The sequence below is a fragment of a genome, unplaced genomic scaffold, assembly GCF_019419815.1.
Source record: "Pyrus x bretschneideri cultivar Hongxiangsu unplaced genomic scaffold, Pyrus_bretschneideri_v1 Contig39, whole genome shotgun sequence".
NCBI classification, from domain to species: Eukaryota; Viridiplantae; Streptophyta; class Magnoliopsida; order Rosales; family Rosaceae; genus Pyrus; species Pyrus x bretschneideri.
Window position 1 is genome coordinate 2,115,813 of NW_025999712.1, and position 25,477 is coordinate 2,141,289.

General features: G+C 37.2%; 2 protein-coding genes and 2 long non-coding RNA genes across 8 annotated transcripts; 2 read left to right on the forward strand and 2 right to left on the reverse strand.

The window, feature by feature from the left end:
* Positions 1 to 305: 305 nt before the first annotated feature.
* Positions 306 to 1,498, forward strand: LOC125468625. The gene is made up of 2 exons (XR_007251015.1): positions 306 to 443; positions 521 to 1,498. It is a non-coding gene; the product is annotated as an uncharacterized LOC125468625 (long non-coding RNA).
* A 1,641-nt stretch (positions 1,499 to 3,139) lies between these two features.
* Positions 3,140 to 11,101, reverse strand: LOC125468015. 5 transcript variants are annotated; one of them, XM_048564707.1, is made up of 8 exons: positions 10,446 to 11,101; positions 10,219 to 10,336; positions 9,911 to 10,044; positions 9,639 to 9,689; positions 5,137 to 5,212; positions 4,368 to 4,996; positions 3,482 to 4,273; positions 3,140 to 3,373 (listed from the first exon to the last, which is right to left on the reverse strand). In XM_048564707.1, exons 6-8 carry the CDS (start codon positions 4,968 to 4,970, stop codon positions 3,287 to 3,289), a joined length of 1,482 nt encoding a protein of 493 aa, XP_048420664.1. In that variant the 5' UTR covers positions 4,971 to 4,996; positions 5,137 to 5,212; positions 9,639 to 9,689; positions 9,911 to 10,044; positions 10,219 to 10,336; positions 10,446 to 11,101; the 3' UTR covers positions 3,140 to 3,286. The 5 variants fall into 5 exon arrangements, with proteins under 5 accessions (XP_048420664.1, XP_048420667.1, XP_048420666.1 ...); XM_048564710.1 differs by having other exon boundaries at positions 9,911 to 9,996; positions 10,098 to 10,336; XM_048564709.1 differs by having other exon boundaries at positions 9,639 to 9,996.
* LOC125468626 lies at positions 8,072 to 9,865 on the forward strand. The gene is made up of 2 exons (XR_007251016.1): positions 8,072 to 8,130; positions 9,328 to 9,865. It is a non-coding gene; the product is annotated as an uncharacterized LOC125468626 (long non-coding RNA).
* A 2,194-nt stretch (positions 11,102 to 13,295) lies between the features above and the next one.
* LOC125468514 lies at positions 13,296 to 15,029 on the reverse strand. Its single transcript, XM_048564341.1, has 4 exons — positions 14,391 to 15,029; positions 14,250 to 14,313; positions 13,565 to 14,103; positions 13,296 to 13,400 (listed from the first exon to the last, which is right to left on the reverse strand). Exons 1-4 carry the CDS (start codon positions 15,027 to 15,029, stop codon positions 13,296 to 13,298), a joined length of 1,347 nt encoding a protein of 448 aa, XP_048420298.1.
* Between the last annotated feature and the right edge of the window lie 10,448 nt (positions 15,030 to 25,477).

The window sequence follows — 25,477 nt, forward strand, 5'->3', positions numbered from 1 at the left end:
AAAATAAAAAGAGTAGGCATAAAATATAGTGAAACAGCACAAATTCCAAATTACATTAGAACAAAAAGTAAAGCTAGGAATTCAAAGTGTCTTTTTCGGGAGAAATTTTTAATTATGACGAGAACACAAGTGATGCATCACGTGTTTTAATAGAATTAGTGGAAATTTTTATTTTTTAAGTTATTAACTTTTTAGCACACATATCTCATAATTTGTATAATAATACGTGATGTACCACCTCGTGTACCAGTTACACTGAAAAAATCTCTCAATCTTTCGGTACACTGGAAGGTCGTTAAAGTAAGGACGAGGGTAATGAATACACAAAGACTCAAAACCAAACAAGCGTCTGTCTCTCTCTCTCTCTCTCTAGAACTACCAAACCGAGACTCTCCGTTACCCAATAGCAAAAGTGATCCTCTCATCGTAAGCTTCCTGTCTATGTAAGTGGATTTCTTCGATTTTATCTTTTATATTTGAGGTTCAAGATCTTAATTCGATTTAAACTTGCATGCTGAAGACTTGTTTCGTGGTTGTGCTTGGAAGATTGAGTTCGAGCTGGGCTGTACGAAAGTGGTTCAAATTGTTGGATTTGGGTAAGAACCCTATAAACCCGAACCGTAATTGCAGCCCTCTTTCGATTTCTTAAGCGCTGGGCTTGATTTCTGTGTGTGTGTTTTAGGGATATTGGGAAAACTAGCCAAAATTAGAACCATGAATTGAATTTTAGCCAATTATTATGCTTTCATTTATAATTCTAACCATATTTTGACATAAAAGTACTTAAACACCCTTGTTAACTAGAAGTTGCTAAAGCTAGCAACTTCTGTGGCGAATAGTCACTGAGAATACCACCACCACCACCGTCAGAGCCTGAACCATCAGGTGCATTGCCGCCACTGTTAGACCCACCACCACCACTGTCATCCCACTCACCAATCAACGAAACCCGATCGACGCCATCTCACGGCCATCTATACGACTATACCCAATAAAACCACTATCACCATCCAAATCAATAACGAAGAAGAAAAGCCGGTTTAATTATGAGGTTTCACATAGAAGGAAAATCTCGAAAAAAACAGAGATAGGTTTCTTCTGGTTTTTTGGAAAGGAAAAAGCTATCTGGTGAGCACTGGAGTCTGGAGTACAGAACATCTGGACTTCAAATGAGCTTCTGAGGAGGTAGTGTGGTGGATTGAGCTGCAGTGTAATAATAAATAATGCTATACCGTGTGCCATCTATCCGGCTTGACGCTTGTCTCAGTGCATGTGAGGGGTTCAGTTCTTTTGACAAGTCTCGTTAAGTTTGTGGGTCTTCACCATTTTATTCCACTTATAGCTCAGAAAGGGCGGATTACAGGTTTTACAAATTGTGGTGGTGGTTGTGTAAGCTGGGTGAGCATTGTAATTATGTTAGTTAACAAAGGGTATTGTAGTATTTTCATGTCAAGCTTTGGTTAGAATTATAAATAATTATATTAGTTGGTTAAAATTCTATACATGATCCAAATTTGGGCTATTTTTCCAAAGTTCCCCCGTTTTTATGTGAATTATTTGAAGGTGGTGAGTTTATATTGCAGAGTTTTGAACTTTTTCGTTGGAATTTAAGAGGGTAGAAGTGTACGAGGAATTGGTTAGAAGAGATTGTAAGTGCATCAGATATGGGTTTTTTCAAAACCAACATGATCCTCTTTGTCAGGATCCGTGTAAATCGTGTTCATTTATAATCAGAATTTTGTTAGGTACTGTTTGTGTTCAATTTTAAATAAAAAAAATTTAAAATGAGTTTTGATCGCACAATGTACGACAAATGTACATGATTTACGGATTTTTGGGATTCTCACGAAGATGATCCAGATTCTTTTCAAACCGCATCATATTCGAATTTGTGTGTTTCTTTTGGATTTGAGTTTATATATTTTCAGATCTGAGTTATTGTTTATATATTTTCATGATCCTAGAGTTTCATTTTTTATTAATATTTAACTAATAGGGTACGATTACAAAAATTGTGTTAACATGAATTGGGAAAGTCATCTGACAAGGTTGCACAATATTTTATAATGTTGGTACGGAAATTGTGTAATAAAACATGATATGACGAAGAGTTCATAGGGAGTCTCTTTAGCATTTTGCTTGTACTTAACTCTTTGAGCACAAAATAGAGAGATTTTTCCATGTACTCGAAACACGGGTTAATACACTACGTGTCATATTATAAGTCGGGAGCGAAGTTTTTTATTTTCAAATGTCCCTCAATTTGTATTATGACACATGTGAAGTGCCAGTCTGTGTTCTCAGTGCACAAGCTATAGGCGCTGACAAAAAATTTCGTTAAGACTCCACCATGGAATAATGTTGTATGTAATCGAATTCCAATGGTTAAGACTATTTCCAAAGAAAATGTCAAATTATAAGAGTCAAATTACAATTGATGGCTAATGTGGCAATTTGAAGTCTTATGTCAAATTTTGTACTTGTCCAACCGAAATTGTCAAATGTTATTTTATTATTAAAATAGAGCTTTAAATGATTGTAATTATTAAAAAATGTTGAAACAAATTTTTTATTGGTTGAAATGTTAGTGGAATAAGGGATCAACTATTTAAATAAATTAAAAATAAATTTGACATTGATGTCAAATATGCACAGTGACATTCCACTTAGGATTTTGACATATTCTTTAGAGATGTTCTAAGCTAAACAAGATCTGACTTCTCCAAGGAAGTTGATCAATTGTTTTCCATTACATCCTGGCTGTCTATATTTGTTTCCATTATCAAGACGCTTATTGATTTCTTCCTAATACAAGTTGAATTCCGCATGTATCACATCATATCATGGAAAAAAATTTGGGAGTTTTAACGAAAAGTCCGCGGTACTATTCACTTTAACGGAAAAACCATATTTTTATACTAAAAAAATCAATTTTGATACTATTCACTTCATCCTTTATTTTGTCCTTATCGTTAAAACTCAAAGTTTTCAAACCTTTTTCATTAGTTTTCCTAAAAAAATTTCCCATCACATCATGGTTGTACACATTTTCCAGGAAAAGTTTTTTGGAAAATTTTTGTGACAGGCTAGATTATCTTCGGCTGGCAAACCCACACACTTACGTTGAATTGCAAACAAGTTCTCAAACCCAGAACTTATATTAGTATGCTGACAACACTCTATGCAGATCACATAGCAAATACGTACAAACAAGAGTGTGAACAAGTATTCTCACACAAAAATACAAATTAGAGTTCCAGTTTGTAACATATATATAATCAGGCTTTCAACGTTGTTCTTGCTTTGGCTCCCTAATGAAGACGTTGGTTAGCGCAGAGTCACAAGCAAGAGAAGCCATCAAAAGATGCAAAGCCTGTAAGATGAAACATAAACAAGAGCCATCAACAACTTAAAGAATATATTGTCTGTGAAAATAAATCGCGTAAAGATTTCATTGACAATTATAATTTATAATTGATACCTCCTCTTTCCCCACATGCACGATTTTCACTTCAATGTCAGTCAAAGGCACCTTCAATTCATTCAGGAGAGACAGGCCAAAGATTAGAGATATAGGTCGTATGATCAAATCGTCAGTTACTGTGAACATCGCCGGTTCTAAAAATCCTTGGCCTCGAACTCCTTTTTCTTGATCTTGGTAGGATTTGGGACCCATGACTTTCATTGACTTGATTGAACTTTCAACAGCACTTGTTCCGAAAGTATTTGCTCCGAAAGACGGAACCCCACCTGAAATAGGAGAAGCGAGAAGAGTTTTGAGAAGAGTTTTATCAGTAGACAGCATGCCACGGTTGCTTGCATAATAAAATGTGGCCTCCTCAGTTTCTAAGAGTTGGTTGTCATGACAAACACCGGGGGCAAGCTTGGGACTGAGTAGTATTTCTTTGTGGTAGTTTGACTTCATGTAGCGATTGTCAAGATCTTGGACACTCTTGAACAACTGACTAATGCATCCTTTTAATGAGCAATCACGCATTTTGTTTACAATGAAACCCAGTGGAATAGTTAGGAAACCGAGGAGCAAATTCACAAAATCCTCCCCAACTTCTGCATAACAAACCATCTTCTTGGATTTGCTCACTATAAGCTTGACAGAAATGTTTCCGTTTGTATTTGTTGTGCCTTCTACAATTTCAGGTTCAAAATCTGTTACTTGATGTTCATTGCTCAATTTCCGTATTCGTTTATTCTTCAGCAGAGTTTCTGTCAGCGGTGTCTTTGATACTAAAGAGCACACAAGCAATTTCAAAACCTAAAAGCAGAAGACACAAGACAGATTAGAAAACCCACTGATCGATAAAGTTGTTAAAAATAAAAACAAAGGCGCATGTCAATACTTCAGTTACCTCAGCAGATCCGACATTGAAAGTCACCTCCTCAGTAGTATTACCATTCATGACTCCAAGCTCTGAAAATATAGAAAGACTTTCCGCGGTAAAAGGAGGCATCAATTGTAAATCATCACTAATTATAAGTCTGGCTGGTCCTTTCACAAAGATGCCTCTGTCTTCAAACGCTGAAAGTTCTGTCTTTCTATTCATATTTCCTCCACAACAATCACATCTGAGAACACCGCTGCTATAAGTTATACATTCACTTCTTTCGCAGATAAAGTACTGTGTGGGCTGACCACTGTCAATCTTCAGTTTGAGGTTCTTGCAATGAACTTCGGCCCCATTCGGGGGACATAACAACATGTCTCTACATGCTTTAGACCAGAAATGCTTTACATCCATATTCTCAACACTTGCGTACAAATTTTTCATACAACCTATTTCTAAAGGTACTGATTGCTTAGGTGCCAGCCTGACAATTGTTCCCATGGGGATTGTCAAGAAACTCAAGACAACATCAATAAAATCATTTTCTGACTCTATGAACATAATCTGGTTGCGCTCCTTGTCCACCAAGGCTTTCAAGCTAATGGTGTCCGCCGATGTATTAGCCATGGATTGCAGCAGAAAATAATTTCAGCCTTGAAATTCACAAACCCATCAGAAAAACATAACTCATAAAATCCAAAATAACTAAATCAAGCAGATTACTCATATTGGGCCAAACAGCTCAACATTACGAGTACATTTAACAAAAAAACATGGAATTTGAAGATTGAACCTTTTCGTATAAATCTTCTGAGTCGTAGTAATGGATGAAGGTGATGAAAACACAAAGACGAGAGAGAAAGCATCAACTGAAGGTGAAATACTATGAGTGATGAGATGGAACGTATAACAAAAATAATACGATCTCTAGAAGCAGTTATGGCAGAGACAGTATATCAATTAACAATTAAGTTTCAGGTCAGTATTAACATAATACATATCAAGCAGATTGAACCAGTCCAGACAGATCAACATTGCAAGTACAAATAAAATTCAAAAATATGAAAATCAAATATCTTTACCTTTTTTGTGTAAAACTGCGAAGCTGAAGTGATGGGTGAAGGTAATGAGAAGACGAAGACTTATAGAACAGGCTCAGCTTAAAGTCATACATAAGTGGGAGACGGTTGCAAGGGGGCATTTTGGCTTTTGCTTTTGAAAAGCTAATGAGGTGTTAAATAGCATCTCTAAAAGAAGATATCGATACTAAAACTTGTACAGAAGTTTTATGGTGACACAAGTGAAGAAAGTTGAGGTTGAACGAATTAGGTGACATAGAGCACGTGTCGTGTGACCGTTGGGTTTCACATGCAAGCCAACTTGCTCTGACATCGTGAACAAAGCTGAGGTTTTGTAAAACTAATTGGCGATATAAGGAGTAGCCCAACTTGTCATTGTAAGGTTTTTTTCTTTCACCGATGTGACTCTTTTACCTTCACATCCTCACGACTACTATTTTGTGTTACTAACCAATGTGTTATAACATGAGTGAATTCGTAACAAAACATGGCAATGTGACGGTACCAGCAAAAATTACTTGGTATCATTGTATATTTTCACTGAATGCGCCTCTAATTAGTGTGGATGAGAAAGTCTGTGGCTTCTACTATTGAAAAACCTGTGTAGAATGAAACAAGGACTCAGCTTCTATACAATCACTGATCAATTGATCTCACACTCTGTAACATCCCGTCCCGGGATTTACGTAAGAAAATGGGTATTTTTGTATTTTCACTAAGTTTGGGGGATACCTTTCTTTTTAAAATTGTTTTTGAACCTTAATTGGTGAGCCCAAGGGGCCCACCCCCTGTTTTTGTCCCCCGGTTCCTTCCCTTTCCCTTTCCTTTTCCTTTTTTTCTGAAAAGTCTCTCTCTCCTCTCCTTCACTCTCTCTTCTCTCTGTCTTTCTCTCCCTCTCGGTCCGACAAGAACACACACACACACACACACACACACCCAAGCCCGCACCTATAACTCTTTTCTAACCCCATGGTGGTGTTTTGGACGTCAAACCACGAAGAAACCACCTCGGGAGACATTTCTCAGTTTTCCGGCGAGCACCGCCCCTTTCGAGGCGATTTCCGGCCAAACCACGGCGAGTTGGCCGGCGTGCGAGGTATCAATCTCTTCGTCTCGCTGAGTACTACAACTTTCCTTTTTGTTTCACCTAATTTCATTGAGTATTGAAGAAGTTATGCTCATTTGAATCTTACCCAGTTTCCGGCGGACACCCGTGGCATCCAAGCTGTTTTCCGGCCAACTCCGGCCACAATGACGGGAACCAAGGGTATATTTCGATTCCTTACTTTCAGGGCTTCATTTTGGTATATTGAATGACATGTTTTGGTTAAGTTTTGAGCTCCAACGGAGCTTGGGAATTCTCCGGCCGAAGTCCGGCCTTCTCCCTCCTTGGAAATCCGGCGAACTCCAAACCCAAGGCCTTTGGGCCTTTCCTGCCAAGCCCAAACCCATTACCCTTTTTAATTGGGCCATTGGGCCGTGAGGTTTCCAACCCAAACCCATTTTCCTTCTAGCCCAAACCCAACCCACCTAAAACCTAACCCAATTACCTAAACCCATTTACTCTAACCCAAAACCCAATTACCCTAGCCCAAAACCATAATCCAAGACCCATGACCCTGACCCGTGACCCGTGACCCGTGACCCGTGACCCGTGACCCGTTGACCCGTGACCAGTTGACCGTTGACCCGGTCAACGGTCAGCGTTGACTTTGACTTTGACCGGTCAACGGTCAGCGTTGACTTTGACCTCGGGGTTGACTTTTTCGGTTTTCGTGCAGGACCCCCCTAGGCTAATTTCGACGTCCTGAACCCGTTTCCGATGTCCGTTTTCCCAAATTCAACCGTTTGAGTAGAGTTTGACTAAATGTACCATTTATGTGCTTAGGGGCAATTATCGATGGCGTTTCCTTCTTCGCTAGATGACGTGGCTTTTCGACGGCGAAGTACTGTGAGTGGACCCCTTCTAAAAATGCATGTTTTGATAGTAGAAATGCATACATGAAAAGCATGATTTGATGAGTATGTTTTATGAAACGTTTTGAGATAATATGCTTACTGAGGCTAGTTTGAATTATTACTATTTTTCCTATAACCCATGTTCTTATAGAATATCTGATGGATGACGATATGATATTTAGAACATGTTTAGAACACTTCTTTATAGTATAGATGATGGATGACTTTATACTATGAAGTTGATTTTCAATATATGTATGTTCACTGGTTTTGTACTTACCTAGTGGTCCTTTCCGCTACGGGACGTAGGGATAGATCCGGTCCGTCCCGGGCGACGGTTTGGTGTTGGCATAGGGCCTGGAGTGTGTTTTCCTCTGACTGTCTGCTCAGAGACGGGGAGCCGGCACGGGGCCTGAAGTGTATTTTCCTCTGACTGTGTGCTCAGAGACGGGGAGCCGGCATGGGGCCTGAAGAGTTATATCGGACATTCACTAGTGTTTATTATTTATGCGAATTATGATTTGAGACATTGCACGACATGCTAGGTTTCGGAAAACCTATGTTTATCATTATATATATGTGTTTTCATAAAACCTGGGGGTTAGTATGTTGATAACTGTTTTAATATATATATATATATCAACTTGGTCCACTCATGTTTGTTTTGCGCCCCCTTCAGGACTTAGAATCAAGGCATACAATCCCGACGTCCAGGCACTTCCGCATCGGCATCTTCGAGTCCTCTCGGTGTAGGACCCACTCCTTTGTTCATTCAATTTTATATTATTTTCTTTTAGTGTTCTAGATTAGTGGTGTGCTCTGAACACGGTCCTTATTTGCATATTCATTATTCTTTCATATTTATAAGCCTTATTTATCCTTTGTTTTCAGTATTTGCACTCAATAAATGGCTTTCGTCACCCTCGGGTGTCGGCCAGCACGTGCCTATCTTGGTATTCGGGGAATATCGGGGTCGGGGCGTGTCACACTCGGTGATGAAAATGCAAAAAGTCCTCGCGTTTTCATTACCGTGAGATTGATCGCATCACTGATGCTCAATTCTAAAAAGGGCAGTTCAGTGACGAACTTACAGAAGGATGCATCACAGTGACCTTCTAATTAAAAAACAAACTGATGAGATCGATCAAACAATGAATAATGCAATCCGTACAATCATTTTATAGAAACAGAAGAAGCGGTGCATTAAGATAACCAAGCTTTAGCTTTTGAAAAGAAGAGAGGATCACTTTGAGTGGGGGTGCATATAAAGGGCCGCCATCTTTAGCTTTTGAAAAAGAAGTATTCATTACTTAGCTAGGAAGAAATTTACGGTTTCATCGTACCTGCAGATTCGAAGCTCTGAAATTATGAATAGCATTATGACTTTAACCACCAGCTAATCAGGTGTTAATAGAATATAATCTCCAAAGGATGCATAAAGGCAACCAGATGAGTTTGATCAGTTTTGTTTAGATTGGTTGTATAGGCCTCTAATTAGTCTTTTATAAGAGAGATTGATGTATTTGATAGCTAACTGTGACTACAACTAATAAGGTCTACTGAATTACGAGAAATACGATTAGAGAAGAAAAGGAAGAAACCTGCATTAGAAAGTTCATGACGGCTAGTCACCGTCCCAATCAATACCTAGGCGTTTGAAACTTAAGAAAGGACTAGACCTACTAAGATGCTCGCCTAGACCCTGCTTCGATTCGACCTCCGATTCGATTGGCCCACTTGGTTAGATTGGACACCCTAGTTCCGTTTGTCAGTGTCTGTTCGGCTGTATCCGGGTTGGCTGGGACTGGATCGAAATCTTAAGCTGAAAAAGAGTGATAATTTTTGAAAAATCCAAAAACATTTTTGTTATTTATTTCTCTTCCATATTTTACTTGAAGATTTCAAATCTTTGTATTACAATTTTTAACATGCATATTTGCTTGCAGAAAATAAATCTTGATTTCAAAACATGCAAGGCAAACAAGACCGCCTAGACGGATAATATAGGGCTGGATCCTGCATCCAGCAGCAGTTCTACATTGACATCAACCACCGCAGTTGTGCTAGTACCATATGGCAGAAATTAAAGGCGGAAATTCAAAGCAGACTAGCGGATATGGGGTCCTAACCTATCATTGCATGACTAGGTTTCTAAGGCCATCCCTATTCATGCTCATCTAGCAGATATAACCCTAAGCATGTTTCTAAGCAGTCACAGCAGATAGCAGTTACCAAGCGGGTTTTTTAGAGATCGTACCATGGCATTTCTGATGAAGCTTCTGCACTCGGAGCCACTCACTCCCACCCCCTGAATTAATCACATACCATTTCAAAATTCCTAATACATTTTCTAAAGTTCAGGGTCCGACTGCACAAGGGTCCACATTGCTTAATCCAGTTGGGTCCAAGAGTTCATTTCCATTATATGTCAGATTTCTACTTTAGCTCAGAGTTCAATAAAAATTTCACCAGCGGATTCATACATGTGCAGATGAGTTATTTACAGTGAAGGACGGTGAAAATCTATACCTTCCATGTAGTAGATCTAATCCTCGCAACTCAGGTCCATTTGCCCTTGATGCCTGCTGGATCCGAACATACCATGGGCTTGCAAACTTCACAGATTCAATTCATTCAAGAATTCAATTGGGGTCTTTAGGGCTCTATAGATAACATAGTCAAAGACAGAGACACAGATCAAACTCAGGTTTTATACCTCTCAAAAATTATGGATCTGCGATTTCCAGTGTAATGAACGTGCATGAATTTTTATATGGATTTTCGAACTGCTGATCTTACTGAACAAGAACGAAAAAGGAGAGCTCGGTGGGTTATACCTTTAAATGACGGATCTAGAAGGGAGACAACTACGTGGTGGTTTTTTTTTTTCCTTGAAATGCGATTTGGGGATGTACCGGTGCTTCCATCGTCGTTTTTTTTACAGATCTCAGGTCCCTGCAAAAGAAACAACACGATCATAAGGAGTTGACGCTTTTTCTTGTATGGTATATTTCAATCGGTGAACCTGAGTGAATGAATCGGTAAGGGAGGGTGAGGAGTTTACCTCTGAGTGCATCGGCACCAAGATCGGTGCTCCTACCCTTCTGGTGTTGCAGTAAATCCATGGGTGCGAGGTCTTATGGGTTGATGATGGAAGATTAAGGTTTGGTTTGCAGAAACGGACGTTAGGGTTTGAGAAAATGTGGAGAGAGGAGCTGCGGTTTTAGGGTTTGCTTGGAAGAAGGGAGAAAGAAATGAGGGAGTTGAGGCTCTGGGCTCGAGGTGAAGACTCTTGAAAGAGGGAGGGCTCTCAAACGGCTAGAATTTGAAAAGTTGGGGAAACGAGCTGCTAAATGCCGTTATATAACTTTTTTTCCAGGGTTTCCGTCGGAATGGTTTGCACGTGTGGAGTGTGAGATGCTCAGCGCCCGTCTGTCAAGTTTCCCACAGGTCACGAATTCTGCTCCAGCTCCCAGCACATTTGTGTGTGTGTGTGTGTGTGTGTGTGTGTTGTTTTTTTTTTTTTTTTTTTTGTGTCAGTTAAAAACTTTCCTTCTTTTTAAGTTAACACTCATAGTTTATTTTAAATGTTAGAACAATTGGACAAGATGAAGTTTAATTCTACAGTACAATCTTTTCTATTTAGTTTTGCTTAAACACTAGTTCATGAGTTAGACTTTGCTTAGTAATCGGATCAGTCATGTGTAATCAGTAGTGATTCTCAGGTCGAACGATAGAGTTTTGGCATGGGGCTGGGTGGCTAGTTGGTTTTGTAACCTTTTCAGCCTGAGTTAATAAGTCCTTAGGGTTTTTGACACCTAGTGCCCTAAAACCTTGTGGTTTGAGAGTCATTGATCTAAAGCTCTTTACATAGGTTGGATTGAAAGCTTAAGGGAACTGGCATTGCATGACCACTATTGTTATTGAAAGAGAGAAAAAAAAAATGAAAAAGAAAAAAGGGAGAAATTTCGGAAAAAGAAAAAAATGCATCAAGTTTGAATGTGTGGAGTATTAAAATAAAGAAGGCGAGAGGTAGGGATTTTAATCGAGTTTCCTTAAATTTGTTAGTACACTTTATACCAAAGAAGTTCTTGAATTATTTTCTAATTGGTTAAAATTAACTTAGATAGATTTTGTGGTGGGATTCGTAGGAACTTTTGAAAATATGTTCTAATTTTTAACGTTTTCTCTTGCTTGCAACTTGAAGTTGAAAATTTTCATCTTAGTCGAGCTTTAGTTAGGTTCTAGTTTGTTAAGTTTTATTTTTCTTTTGAGTTTTCTTTTGCTTGAGGACAAGCAAAAAACTAAGTTTGAGAGTCTTTGATATTATATACGTTAACATGGGGTCATTTTTAGCCCTTAGAACAGTGTAGGCCTAAGAGAAGGCTCGACAAGGGCCCAAGAAAAGAAGAGAAGACCAAGGCCCAAAGGAAAAATGGAAGAACAAGACCTTAGAAGTTAAGAGGAGGCACCTCTTTAGCACATGATATACCGTCTCCGAAGTACTAGGCATATTGTGCTAGGCTAAGGGCTAGGCATACTGTGCTAGGCATGTTGTGCTAATTGGATGTGCTAGGCAAAAGTATGCTCTACAGACGGTCACTACATAAAGGCATGTTGACCAAAACTAAATATTTGTTAGTTTGTATATTTAATTGAGTGTTAGGAAGGTCCCACATCACCTTGTTTGTGACCACACCTTTGACCTTCCTTAGACAAAACCCAATCTTGGGTTAAATGCTATTTTTTAGGTTTTATTCTCTCCCCAAACCCAACCTAACTTATGCTAAATGTGTGGGTTAAAAAGCTAAAAGCCAAAAAAAAAAAAAGCCAAATTCTCCTTGGGATTTAGCCCAGAAAATGGTGTGGGCACAACCAGCGAGACCCTATCTACATGAGCATGTCTTCCAGGATTTATTGAATCCAATGGCTAAGATCGAATATAATCAAATTTAACGGTAAAAAAAAAAAAAAAATCTAACGGCCCAAATTTAAATTCAACGGCTAAAATAAATAAAAAAAATTATTTAACTCAAAATTCACCCAAATTTAGTATTTTTCAATATTTATCGGAATTTAGACATTTTTAGGTTAAAATATTCATAAAATTAAATTATGATAATGTACATAATTTTTTTTAAATTACTTTAAGATAAAAAATTAGCCTAAATTTATTCTTTAATAATCTCAGGCTAAAAAATTTGGGCTAAAAGGATTGAAGTAGAAAAACTGTTTTTGAGCTAAAACCTAAATTTTATGGGTTAAAAATTTTAGGTTTTAGCCCAATGATTGGAGATGGTCTTAGGAGGATGACTTTGTTTATATAAGGGGGAAGAGAGTGGAGAGAGAGAGAGAGAGAGGGAGTGGTTGGGGGTGAAAAGGGGGATTATGCTCCACGGCTTCACCATGCTAACCGACAGACTATAGTGAATGTAGCTCCGTTATAGGTGAACCACTATATATCATTGTTTTTATTTTTAACCCAGTATTTTATAGTTCATGTCCCAAGCCCACCAATAATTTAGTATATTTGATTGTTTCGTTCAAAATCAATGAACATTCACCCGGATTCGTTCGGGTTTGACTTTTACAATTTTGAGTGTTAACAATATCATTTACTCAGAATGTTATGATGATGATGTTTCAGTGCTATAAATGTTGTTCTTGCAATTACCCAGCAGAAAATAACCGAAACAACTGATCGACACAAGGGAAATTAAAAGAAAAGAAGCAAAACCAAGGAACAAAGTCCTATCTTTTAATTTAACAACAATGCTAAAAAAAGGAGGACAATATGAGCAAGCTGTTCTTAATACCACGAACCAATTAACATATTGGCTTTTGTTCGAGTTTGTAGCGAGTCTAGCGACACAAGCATCGCCTCATATCATATTAGCAAACCTAGACACATGCATTAATTATCAACAATCTTATAAAAATCAATCCTTCGTTTATGGCTAAGGAATACGTGGGTGAGAGCTGAATCGCATCGAAAAGATGTCACCGAAAGAAATAAGGCCTGCAGCAAGTAACAATACAGGAGACGTCAATTGTTAAAACAACGAGACATATACTTGAAGCTGGAAAAATACAAGCACGGAAGATGCATGAGTTGTTAAATGGAAGCGTAACCAAATGTTGAGGACTCAAAAGTTAAATTGAACTGTAAAAATAATAACTAACCTCCTCCCTGCCAACCTTCACATTTTGCACCTCAATATCGGAGAACGGCACCTTCATTTCGTTCAGAACAGAAATTCCAAACAGAGGAGATATAGGCCTTATGACAAGACTGTCAGTTATGGTAAACATCGTCGGTCCATTTAAAAATCCTCGAGCACTTAAATCACCTTGATTTTTGCAGTACTTGAATTTGAGTGGCACTGTAGGTAGAGTCGTTGCAGATGATGGGATAAGGGTTTTATCAGTAGTCAATATTTCCTCGAAAGAATCACCTGCCCGGTGACGCGCATAATGGTATGAAGCCTCCAGGGCATCCTCGACTCCTAAAAGATGGTTGTCATAGCAAAAACCGGGATACATTTTAGGAGTGAGTAGAATTTTCTTGTGGTAATTTGACTTCAAGTATTGCTCATCAAGATCCTGGACACTCTTGTACAATTGATCAATGCAGCCTTTCGAAGAGGAAGAGCTATCCAGCATTTCTCCAAGTGGAACAGTTAGGAAACTGAAGAGTAGATTAACAAAATCCTCCCCAGCTTCTGCATAACAAACCATGTTCTTAGATTTACTAACCATAAGCTTAACAGAAATGATTCTTCCGTCATTCGCCATCTCTCCTGCCATTTGCTTTTTAAAGCGTATATCTTGCTTATCATTGGTACTGCTAAGTTTTGTTCTGGTTTACGCTTTAACAGAGCATCTGTAAATGGTGTCTTGGAAACAAATGAGCGTAAAAGCAAATTCAGAACCTGGAACATAAATATCGGGTCAGAATCACTTGTAGCAAGAGAAAAAGCTTGGCATAGCAGGATTACAGTGAAATTACCTCTTCAACTCCTACATTGAAAGTCATCTCCTCAGTAGAATTCGCATCCGTCACGCCAACAGTTGTAAGGAAAGGAGAGACTGCTGAATATAATGGAGATATCACTTCTAAATCATCACTAATTATAAATCTGGTTGCTTCTTTACAAAAGACTCCGCCGTCTGAAAATGAGGGTCTTTTTAACTTTCCTTCTGAAAGTTCTGAAAGGGAGATCTCACTATCCATGGGTTCTCCGCACTCGCAAAGAACGCCTTTATAATGACTAAATGGATTATATCTTCGAGTGCAACCCTCAGAGCACAAAAAGTACCAAGTGGCCTCACCGTTGTCAGTTTTTAATCTGAGATTCTTGCAATGAGATTCAGCCGCCCGGGGATGTAGCAACATCTCTTTACATGCTTCAGTTGGAAAGTGACGTGCATCAACATTCTCAACGCTTTCATACAAATTATTAAGGCAACCTATTTGCGAGGGTGCTGGGTGTTCACGAGTAAGCCTGATAATTGTTCCCATTGGGATGGTCAAGAAACTAAAGAGAACATCAACAAAATCATTGTCACACTCTATGAAGATAACTTTGTTGCTCCCCTTTTTCACCAAGGCCTTCAAGCTAATGTTGTTGTCATATTTGTTGGCCATGGATTTGTAAAGAAAGTGTTGATTTGGCTTCGTCGTTGTTTCTTTGTAAAAAGTCACTGACCAAATCGGCACTAATAATGGTTGGACGAAAACTTCTGGCTTGATAACAAGTTGTTTACCTGCTTAAACATGAAAGAAGCTTTAATCTACAGTTTTAAGAGATCTGAAGGCAGTATTTAAATACCAACCATGATGCCGAACACTGACAGAGTTATATATGGAATTTTAAACAAAACTAATAACAAGTATACCTACAAAAATCAATGACAAAGAGAGTAAGAAATGAAATTCCAGATGTCGAAATAATGATATCAAGCAGATTACTCATATCAGGCCAAACAGCTCAACATTACGAGTACATTTAACCTAAAAACAACACGGAATTTGAAGATCGAACCTGTTCATATAAATCTTCTGAATCGTAATAATGGATGAAGGTGATGAAAATACAGAGACTTGAGAGAAGTCAGCTGAAGGTGAAATAGTACGGAAAGATATCACTAGTGATTAGTTGCTTAATTAGGAAGATACCTACATCTGAGGCGAAATGAGATGTAACGTATGACAAAAAATATATCATCTCCCGAAGCAGTTATGGCAGAGACAGAGTAACAATTAAGTTTGCTTTAAAAAGATACATTTTGAGCATATTTTGACAAAGGTTGCTTCTGAAGATTGTTGGGGACATCTTAACTTGGAAAAAAAAAAAAAAAAACATTTTGGACGAAATTGGAGTTGATTTGATTGGTCAAAGTCTGATTCTACCTATAGTCCGAATTTGACTTTAAATAGGAAACCTTTTATTTCTTAGTTTATTATTTTACTTATTCAAGATTTATTAGAAAGCCTTGTTTAGGTGGATAAGGAATAAAGCACTATAAATGTAGTGTATTGTGTATTAGGATTCTCGACGCATCAATTTTGAGAACTTGACTAGGCTTTGATGATTTGTTTTCTTGTTTCAAGATATTTTCTATCCTTGTTTTTAATAATATTTTCTCGGATAAATTACAAAAAACTACCTCAATTATGAGTCGAACCACAATATCATACCTCATGTTTTAAACATTGCAATGTCATATCTCAACTTATAAATTCGTTGCAATGTCAAACCTTCGTTAATTTTTTTTGTCAATCTGATTGTTAAATGATGACGTGACAAAAACGAGACCCATCCTTTTGCCAACTTGAATAAAAAATTAATTAATTACAAATTATTAAATTTTTATTTGACAATTAAAATTAACTTTAAAAAAAAAAAAAAAAAAAAAAAAAAAAAGGTCTCCTCCTTGTTCCCTGGAAATCGTCCCTGTTCCTCCTCCCCTCACTCCTTCCTCCGCTCCACTTCTTCCTCGTCCTCCTTAAACACAGCTAATTTTCGTCCTTCTCCGGGAGCAACTGATACACCGCCGATCTCAAAACGCCGGTGGGTTTCGATGGCAAACCAAAACCAGACCCAAATCATCTTGCTCCAACAGTCTTCACATAAAACTAATTTGATTTCTTCATCATATGTTCACTAAGATTTCGCAAAACTGAGCATTATCGCCTTATCATTTTCCATCTCTTCAAATCCCATCACCGACTGGGGCTTTCGCCCCACTGCCATTTCTTCAATTTCTTGTTCTTCACCATTTTTCTAAGAAAAACCACCAAACAAAATTTGCAAAGGGAGAGTTCCAGAAAGCCAAATCAAAGAACCCCACAAAAACAAAACCCAAAACGAAAAACATAAATACAAACCTAGAAAATTCAAGAAATTATAGAAATTAAATTTAAAAATTAGAGAAATTAAAATTTCAAAAATTTCAAGAAGTGGCCACTCGAAATCCTCCATAATTTTATTTGAAGAATGGAAGTTCATTACAGTCCAATTTTTTTTCTTTTTCTTTTTCTTACCTTTTTTCCTTTCTTTTTCTTACCTTTTTTCCTTTCTTTTTCCCCTTTTCTGGGTTCATAATGTTAGATCCCACATTGCACAGGAGAGCGTATCCTTTATAGCTTATATGTACATGCCTACCTCCATATAGCACGCGGTTTTTTGAGAATTCACTGGCTTCAGATTCCGTAGGAACTCCGAAGTTAAGCGAGTTCACGCGAGAGTAATCCTAGGATGGGTGACCCACTGGGAAGTTCTTGTGTGAGTTCCCAGAAACAAAACCGTAAGGGCATGGTTGGGGCCCAAAGCGGATAATATCATGCTACGGCGGAGTCGAGCCCAGGATGTGGTAGAGCCTAGGTCGGGATGTAACAATTTGGTATCAGAGCCAATCTCTGGTCGAAAGTGTGCCGACGAGGACGTTGGGCCCCTAAGGGGGTGGATTGTTAGATCCCACATCGCCCAAGGAAGTGGATCCTCTATGCCCTATATGTACATGCCTACATCCATATAGCATGAGACCTTTTGGGAGCTTACTGGCTTCGGATTTCGTAGGAACTTCGAAGTTACGCGAGTTCGCAGGAGAGCAATCCCAGGATGGGTAACCCACTGGGAAGTTATCATGTGAGTTCCCAGAAACAAAACCATGAATGCGTGGTCGGGGCCAAAAGCGGACAATATCGTGTTACGACGGAATCAAACCCAGGATGTGATGGAGCTCGGGTCGGGATGTAACACATACCAAGACCACCACTACTACAGATTCGCTCCCCTGATGTGTGTCAACCTTTACACATTCTTATTTCCGTCTTCGTCTGTCCGGTTCTCCATCAACCTATCCGATTCTCCATCAACCACCATTCAATTTTTCCCAACCATCATTCTAATCGATCCACTACCGTGGCAAAGAAAATCGGATCAATTTTGACGTCGAAGAAGACATGTATGTGCTCACCGACGTCGTAGCCAGATCATTTCGTTGCAACCTCCATAAGAACCATAGAGGGAGTCAAAACACCAGATCTTTCTTGGCAAACAGATTCAATATGTTGCAATCTAATATGATGAACTTGCTGTTGAATATTTCAAGAATATATTCATATATTTGTTGGCTGAAAAGTTGGGTATTTACCTAACCGTTGCTTCTATTCGAGTGAAGCATTTAGCATATAACATACTATATCTTATATATATGTTATATATATATATGTGTGTGTGTGTGAGTATAATATATATAATATATATTGGTACTGCATTGTGTAGTATGTGTGCGCGAAAATGATGGTACCAAAAGGTTGGATTTAATTCAACCTTGTATCTTTTGGTTGAACTACAACTTTTGTTAAAGGACATGATGCGTACTCAAATTGTATGAGTAGAATTAAAAGATATAAATAATCAATATTTATTTTCTGAAAATTCTAAATAGAAGACATGTCTTTTGGGTCAACACTATTAAGAAGGGTTGTGTATCTTCAACTAAAACGAAAGGGCTCGATGAACGGGTACTTTGATGTCTATAAATACATGCAATGGCATAATGTTTCATACACAATTTCAGAAATTTGTTTCTACATTCCTTGCTCTCTTCTTTCTCCATCACATTCATACAATTTCTTTCTAGTTATTTCGAAGGAAATACAATTCGGTTTTGCTAATCGAATATTTCATACTTTATTGTATCCTGGAAGTGACTTGCTAAGAACCCTTTAGCAAACTCATTCGAGTGGGGGCAAATAATACTTTAAGGAAACGATCCAAGTCGTACCTCAAAGTCATCATTTAGATTATTCTCTATATTTCTACATTTACTCTAACACTCGCTGGTCCGAATCGGTGGACTCGAAGGTGGTGGATGGACGAGAAAGAAGGGGGACGAATGAGGACAAGGAAGAAGGGAGACAAATGGGGGAGTGAAGGGGACGAAGGAGGAAGAAGGGGGACGGAGGAGGGAGTAGGTGGAGGAGACGATTTCTGGGGAAATGAAGAGAGTTTTTTTTTTTTTTTTTTTTTTTTTTTTTTTTTTTTGTGAAAAAAAAAATAAGTTTAATTGTTAAATAAGAATTAGTAATTTATTATTAATTAATTGATTATTTATTCAAGGTGGCAAATGAGTGGGCCCCATTTTTGCCACATCATCATTTAACAGCCAATTTGAAAGAAAATTTAACGGAGGTCTGACATTGCAACGAATTCATAAGTTGAGGTATGATATTGCAATGTTTAAAACATAAGGTATAATATTGTGATTTCTTAGTTATGAATATGCGTAACTAACTTTCTTTTGTTAGGGTGAGGCCACCAGCCTTATTTAGTTTGTTTTGAATTCACTTATTATATTATGCATGTATGTTTTGAATTGTTAATCACTGTGTTTAAACTATCTTTGTGTCTTAATGTTTGATCACCATTAGAATATTTAGAAAATTAATTTGATATAATTTTCGTCAGAAAGTTCCTGAACTTGACTATGGCTTCTTGTGGTTAATAATTGTAAGTTCATTTAAGGCGAACACCACATCTAAAGGATTACATGATTTTTCAAAGGATTTTCATAAAGCTTAATGAGTCTTTCATGCCCACATTTGATCCGGATGTCCGGACAGATTCCAAGTTTGATATTACATTCTAGATTGTAGGTTCAAGTAAAGCATACTTTAGGAAAACCTAACCATTAATATATGCATGGGTAATTTATAAGTAAATGGGAGAACAATGTAGGATTTATTAAGGTGATAACGGAACCCAAGTGCACTTTAAATTGATTTTCCAAACCATTGTCTTTTAGTTTATTTTACTTTTGCCGATTTCTTTAAAATTGTTTTTAATTAGTTTTTTTTATTATTTCAAGTCACAACTTCAATATCTTTGTTTCAATAATAAATTAAGAATTAGTTTTAAATATAATTAGTTTTTAATAATCCCTGAAGTATTATAGTACAATTACATTGCACTTTTACAAGTACTTTTACAAGTATTTTTAGATGTTTTTATCCACACTTTGTGTATGTATCAAAAATCCTATCAACCATAACACTGCGATCGCTACGTGGTGTTTTCATTCCATTCCACCGATGTTACAACATGTGTTTTATTTAGTATACTATTTTCAAATATAAAATTATTGTCCACTCATGTTGTAATAAAATGAAACTAGTACATTCCAACTTGCCCACACACGTAAACACCAATCCCAAGTTTGCATACTCAGGAAAACATTACAGTCCTGTTTGAAACAACACCAAAAAAAAAAAAAAAAAAAAAATCATTACATCCTATCCTCTTCATCTTATATGCCTGACATGGCTCGCTAATGAAGGCATTAGTTAGGGCAGAGTCACTAGCAAAAGAAGCCACCAGAAGATACAAAGCCTGCAAACAAATAAGGAATATTTCAGGAGTCATCAGCAACTATTTAATTAGCTTCCAAAATTCATTAAAACGAAGTCTTTGCCTAATGCCCTCAAGTGCTTAAAAGATCCTGCAAGTTAATACTAGGGATTCTATTCGTATGGGTAATCGAAAATTATAAACGAGTACTCACCTCCTTCTTGCCCATAAGAACAACTCTATTTTCAGTGTCAGTGAAAGGTACATTCAGTTTGTCAAGAACAGACAGCTCAAAGATTGTAGATATCGGTCTTATGACCAGATTGTCAGTTACTGTGAAAGATGCCGGTCCTTTTTAAAATCGTCTAGCACTGGAGTTGTTATCTGTGGGTTCGATTTTACATGACTCCAATGGCGTATTAGAAGGGATAAGGGAACTATCGGTAGTTAGCTTGCCGTCGAGATAATAATATGAGTCTTCCTCAATTCCTAAAAGACTCTTGTAGCAAAAACCAGGAACAAGCTTCGGATTGAGTAGCATTTCCTTGTGATGAGTTGACTTCAAGTATTGTTTGTCGAGATCTTGGACGCTCCGGTACAACTGATCAATGCATCCCTTCAGAGACCCATCCTGCATCTGCTTTGCTACAAACCCAACTGGCAGAGTTAGGAAACTGAAAAGTAAATTAACAAAATCCTCCCCGGCTTCTGCGTAGCAAACAATGTTCTTGGATTTGCAAACTATCAGCTTAATAGAAATGTTGTCTTCTTCCGTCAGCACACTCTCTCCTACTGTTTGGGATTAATTTTCAAAGGAAACAGAAGAAGCGTCGCCATCATGCATTAGATAACAAAGCTTTAGATTTTGTATAGAAGTTAGGGTCACTTGAGTGGGGGGTGCATATAAGGGGCCACCATCTTTAGCATTGTGACTTAGCTAGGAAGAAATTTACAGTTTCATCACCTGCAGGTTCATTACTTAGCTAGGAAGAAATTTACGGTTTCATCGTACCTGCAGGTTCGAATCCCTGAAATTAAGTATAGCATTATGAATTTAACTCCAGCTAATCTGGTCTTACCATAATCTCCAAAGGAGACATCAAAGGGCAACCTAATGAGTTTACTCAAACCAGTTCAATTTGGTTAAATTGGGTAGAGAGGTTGACGCATTTGATAGCTAACTGTGACTACAACTGATAAGGTCTACTGAAATACGAAAAATACGAGAAATTTTTCCAAGTACCTGGAACATGAAGTGACGTGGAGTTCCCAGCGAATAGAACCATAACACCTGGCTATTTCAGTTTTAAAGTTTAAAATTTTTTTCCATGTAGTCGTTTAAGTGAAGTTTTGTCAAATAACCAGAATTTTTGGTCCACTAAAAAATTTCTCCGAGTAGAGAAGGAAAAGAAAAAAAAACCTGCGTTAATTAGATACAGAAATTAAAGTTAATGACGAACAAATGTTCATTAAATCATTAGAAATTAAACCCATGAGTAATATACCTAATTAATAGTAATAGTATAACAGCAGTCATGCATTGATATTCCTAGCACTGACTAAGAAAATATTTCTTCATCCTTATTCATCATGTTCATGTCGCCAAACACTAGAGGATCAATAAATATAGACTTTTTATTTTTTTTATTTTTTTATATATTTAAAAGGATTCTTGAAATTAGCATAACTCTTTATTTTGGTTATTGAGATTTAAAATTTATAGAAGTGGTTTTTGAAATTGTCTACCGTCAATCATCTTTGTCATTCTATGAAAAATCTCCATTAAATTAGGGGTGGTTGGTTTGACAAAAATACCCTCAATTTAACAGAAATTTTCACAGAATGATCAAAATAATTGACAATGGACACTCTCGTGACCACTCCTATTGATTTTAAATTTCAGGTACCAAAGTGCGTAGCTACAACAATCTCAGAGACCATTTTGGCTAAAAAGCCATAAATATATGTTGGTTAGTATTATTTTTTTATTAATTTACAAACACACAAAAAACATTTTTGTGCCTTTTGATTTATTAATTTTTGTGTCTTTTGATTTATTAGAGCATCTATAAAAGAGATGTCAAAATGTTCAAATAAGCACTAATAGCCGAAAAAGGCAGCAACAATGTTTTCCAACTGAAAAGTCAAATCTGATGTAACATGACATGAATTACGAGCCTTTGCCATCACTGTCAAAATTGACAGTAGCTTCAAAAAAAAAAAATTGATTATTAAATGCCTTTTATTAATTTTATTATTCTTTTTGGTTTTTAAACATTCATTATTGTTTTTAAACAAAAGTCTGATTTGCAAATAAGATTCTACTGGATTGAAGTTATTGTCATTTTTTTTAACTACATATGAAGGTAATCCTTCAGCACAAATTCAAACACACAGTTTAAGGTTAATTTTCATGCTAACAGTATAAAGTATTGTGCCAAAAATACATAAAGTGTCAGAAAGTTCACGAAAAGTTTCGATTTGAAAGAATCTCCTTAATATTTCTCTATGAAGTTATCTAAATCACGTTGGAAGATGAAACATCAAGAAAACCAAATAAATGCAACCTTCGATGTAAATGCATAATGCAACACCATGCTGATTAACTGCAACACTATTAACTCAACCATTTTGCATAAGCATCAAATGCTTCAAAATTTTAATTCGCTTGGCATCAAATAAGTGGAGAAATTTTTCATTGTAACAGGACCATGAGTGGTACACCACGTGTTCTTATATAAGTGGTGAGAGATATTATTTTTTAAGTTATTAATTTTTTAGCACACATATCTTACTATTTGTACAATGACACAAGATGTATCATCCTGTGTTCCGATCATATTGAAAAATCTCTCAAATAAATTAGGCTAAGTGAGTACTCCAACAGACCCTGCTTGACCACTCACCTCATTCCAATTGGTTCTGAGGTGAAACTTCAACTTAGAGCACGTAAGTTGTATTAAGTGTATGGAGCAAGAAGGAACTTCTTCGAAAAGGGCAATTGGTTGATATCTAATAGGCGTCAAGTTGTTCGTTCTTAGCTCATCGTTCGTGCGCAATAAAGTTATATGTATTGTGGGTTAACTTGTTAATTTTGTTTAACAGGGGATTGTTAAAAATTGGCACATAAATTTCTGTAAAATTGTAGGTTCGGTTGGACAAAAAGATTGCTGAGATTAATTGATCAATTGTTGTCGATTACATCCTGGCTGTCTAGATTTTGTTTCCATTATCTGTAAGCAGTACATGAATAAGTGAACTCCAGCAACGTAGCAAACCAACACAAAACTAGGATTACCAAAGAATATCAGATTCACAATAACTGGAAAAACAACAACTTATAATCTGTGAGATCAACTTACCTGGAGGTATCACCATTGAGAAACAACAGAAGAAGTCTTCTACTTCCAACACTCGAAAAAATACTCCTCTCTAAGTGAATAGGGTTTTAGATATCAAAGAAGTGTACGTGTGGAAGCAGGGACTTCAACTATTTATACAACCATTCATGTCGTTAGAGATTCACTCGGTCCATCCTATTATCAGAAAGAGTGGCGATCTCTCTCTTAATAAGTTTTAGTCCCATCATGACTCTATATACTAGTATATATCTGATAAGGATCAAAATAGAACATCTGCAATATATAAAACTCCATGACTCTTATAGTACTAAGGCTCTCAAACTCCTTGTGTTTCACATAACCATTACAACTAGTCAGGCGCCAACCAAGTAGTCCAGTTGTAATCTCATTGTCATTCAAACATAGTTTTACATTCTCCCACTTGAATATCAATGATATACCTCAATACAATAAGAATCATGATGATCATTGAGTTCACAAAAGCTTGCAACTGATCTTTCTCAGTAACTTGTCATCTTCAAGAAAAATATAGGACCACAGAAAACAAAGCACGCATTGCTTGCACTTTGCACTCTGTGATCACATACATATTTATCTTGAAAACACTATGTCACCTTTAAGAGTCATGATGTCAAGAACTGATAATTCATAATGTCAGTTCCACATAACAAACTAAAATAATTCCAGTACCAAAGTTGTTTGTAGAAGCATAATTAGCCTTTTAAACAAATCAATAATAATAATGAGTTGTAAGGCAACTAACAACTGTCAATAATAAACAAAATAATTGAAGCAAAACCAACACAGTTTATGGAGTGCTTACTCCCACTCATTAACTGAATCAAAGAGCTCTCTCATTCCGATGTTGTAAACATGTTTCTTGAAGACTCCTACTAGTAAGGCCTTTGTCATTGGGTCAGCAATCATTAAACTCGTGTTGATGTACTCAATTTTAACAGTCTCTTTCTTCACTTCATCTCTTACTTTTAAGTACTTAATATCCATCAATCCACTAGCATAAGACCTCTTGTTATTCTTCGAAAAGAAAACTGCAGCTTTGTTGTCACAATACAACTTGAGGGGCCTTTCAACACTGTCAACGATTTCCAATCCTTTCATCATGTTTTTAAGCCAAATGGCTTGTTGAGTTGCTGCATAGCAACCTATAAGCTCAGCTTCCATAGTTGAAGACGCAATACCATTATGTTTTGCACTTTTCCACAACATTGCACCATTAGCCAATAGAAAAATATAACCATTAGTTGATTTTCTGTCGTCCACACACCTTGCCAAGTCCGAATCCGTGAACCCCACCAAATCCAGCTTGTCCACATTACTGTAAGTTAACATGAAATCTCTTGTCCTTTTTAGATATCTCAGTACCTTTTTCACTGCAACCCAATGAGATGCACCAGGATTTGATTGAAACCTACCTAGCACACTCACTGCAAAAGCCAAGTCCGGTCTTGTGCATACCTAGGCATACATAAGACTCCCTACAAGAGATACATAGGGCTTATCTTTCTTTCCCCTTTTCAACAAATCCAGGTGCTTGTTGCATGTAAATATCTTCTTCAAGGTCTCCATTTAAGAACGCCGTCTTGACATCCATTTGATGAAGTTCTAAATCAAAGTGTGCCGTGAGAGCTAGGATTATTCTCATGGAATCTTTTGTTGAGACTGGAGAAAATGTCTCATTATAGTCAATTCCTTCCCTTTGTGTAAAACCCTTCACCACTAGCCTTGCTTTGTGTTTGTCAATGTTACCTTGTTAGTCTCGTTTTGTCTTGAACACCCACGTGTAACCAATAATTTTTTGTCATCCTAGTTGGCTTTGGAACTAGGCTCCACACACTATTTTTCTGCATAGACTCCAA

What these genes read in the sequence shown, in the direction of transcription:
- LOC125468015 (XM_048564709.1), bottom strand. Translation starts at nt 4,970, where the DNA reads ATGGCTAATACATCGGCGGACACCATTAGCTTGAAAGCCTTGGTGGAC. An exon ending in TCAATGTCGGATCTGCTGAG is followed by an intron (nt 4,274 to 4,367) that starts GTAACTGAAGTA and finishes TTCTGCTTTTAG; the next exon opens with GTTTTGAAATTGCTTGTGTG. An exon ending in TGCATGTGGGGAAAGAGGAG is followed by an intron (nt 3,374 to 3,481) that starts GTATCAATTATA and finishes TTCATCTTACAG; the next exon opens with GCTTTGCATCTTTTGATGGC.
- LOC125468514 (XM_048564341.1), bottom strand. Translation starts at nt 15,029, where the DNA reads ATGGCCAACAAATATGACAACAACATTAGCTTGAAGGCCTTGGTGAAA. An exon ending in TACAGATGCTCTGTTAAAGC is followed by an intron (nt 14,104 to 14,249) that starts GTAAACCAGAAC and finishes TTTGTTATGCAG; the next exon opens with AAGCTGGGGAGGATTTTGTT. An exon ending in TGAAGGTTGGCAGGGAGGAG is followed by an intron (nt 13,401 to 13,564) that starts GTTAGTTATTAT and finishes TACTTGCTGCAG; the next exon opens with GCCTTATTTCTTTCGGTGAC.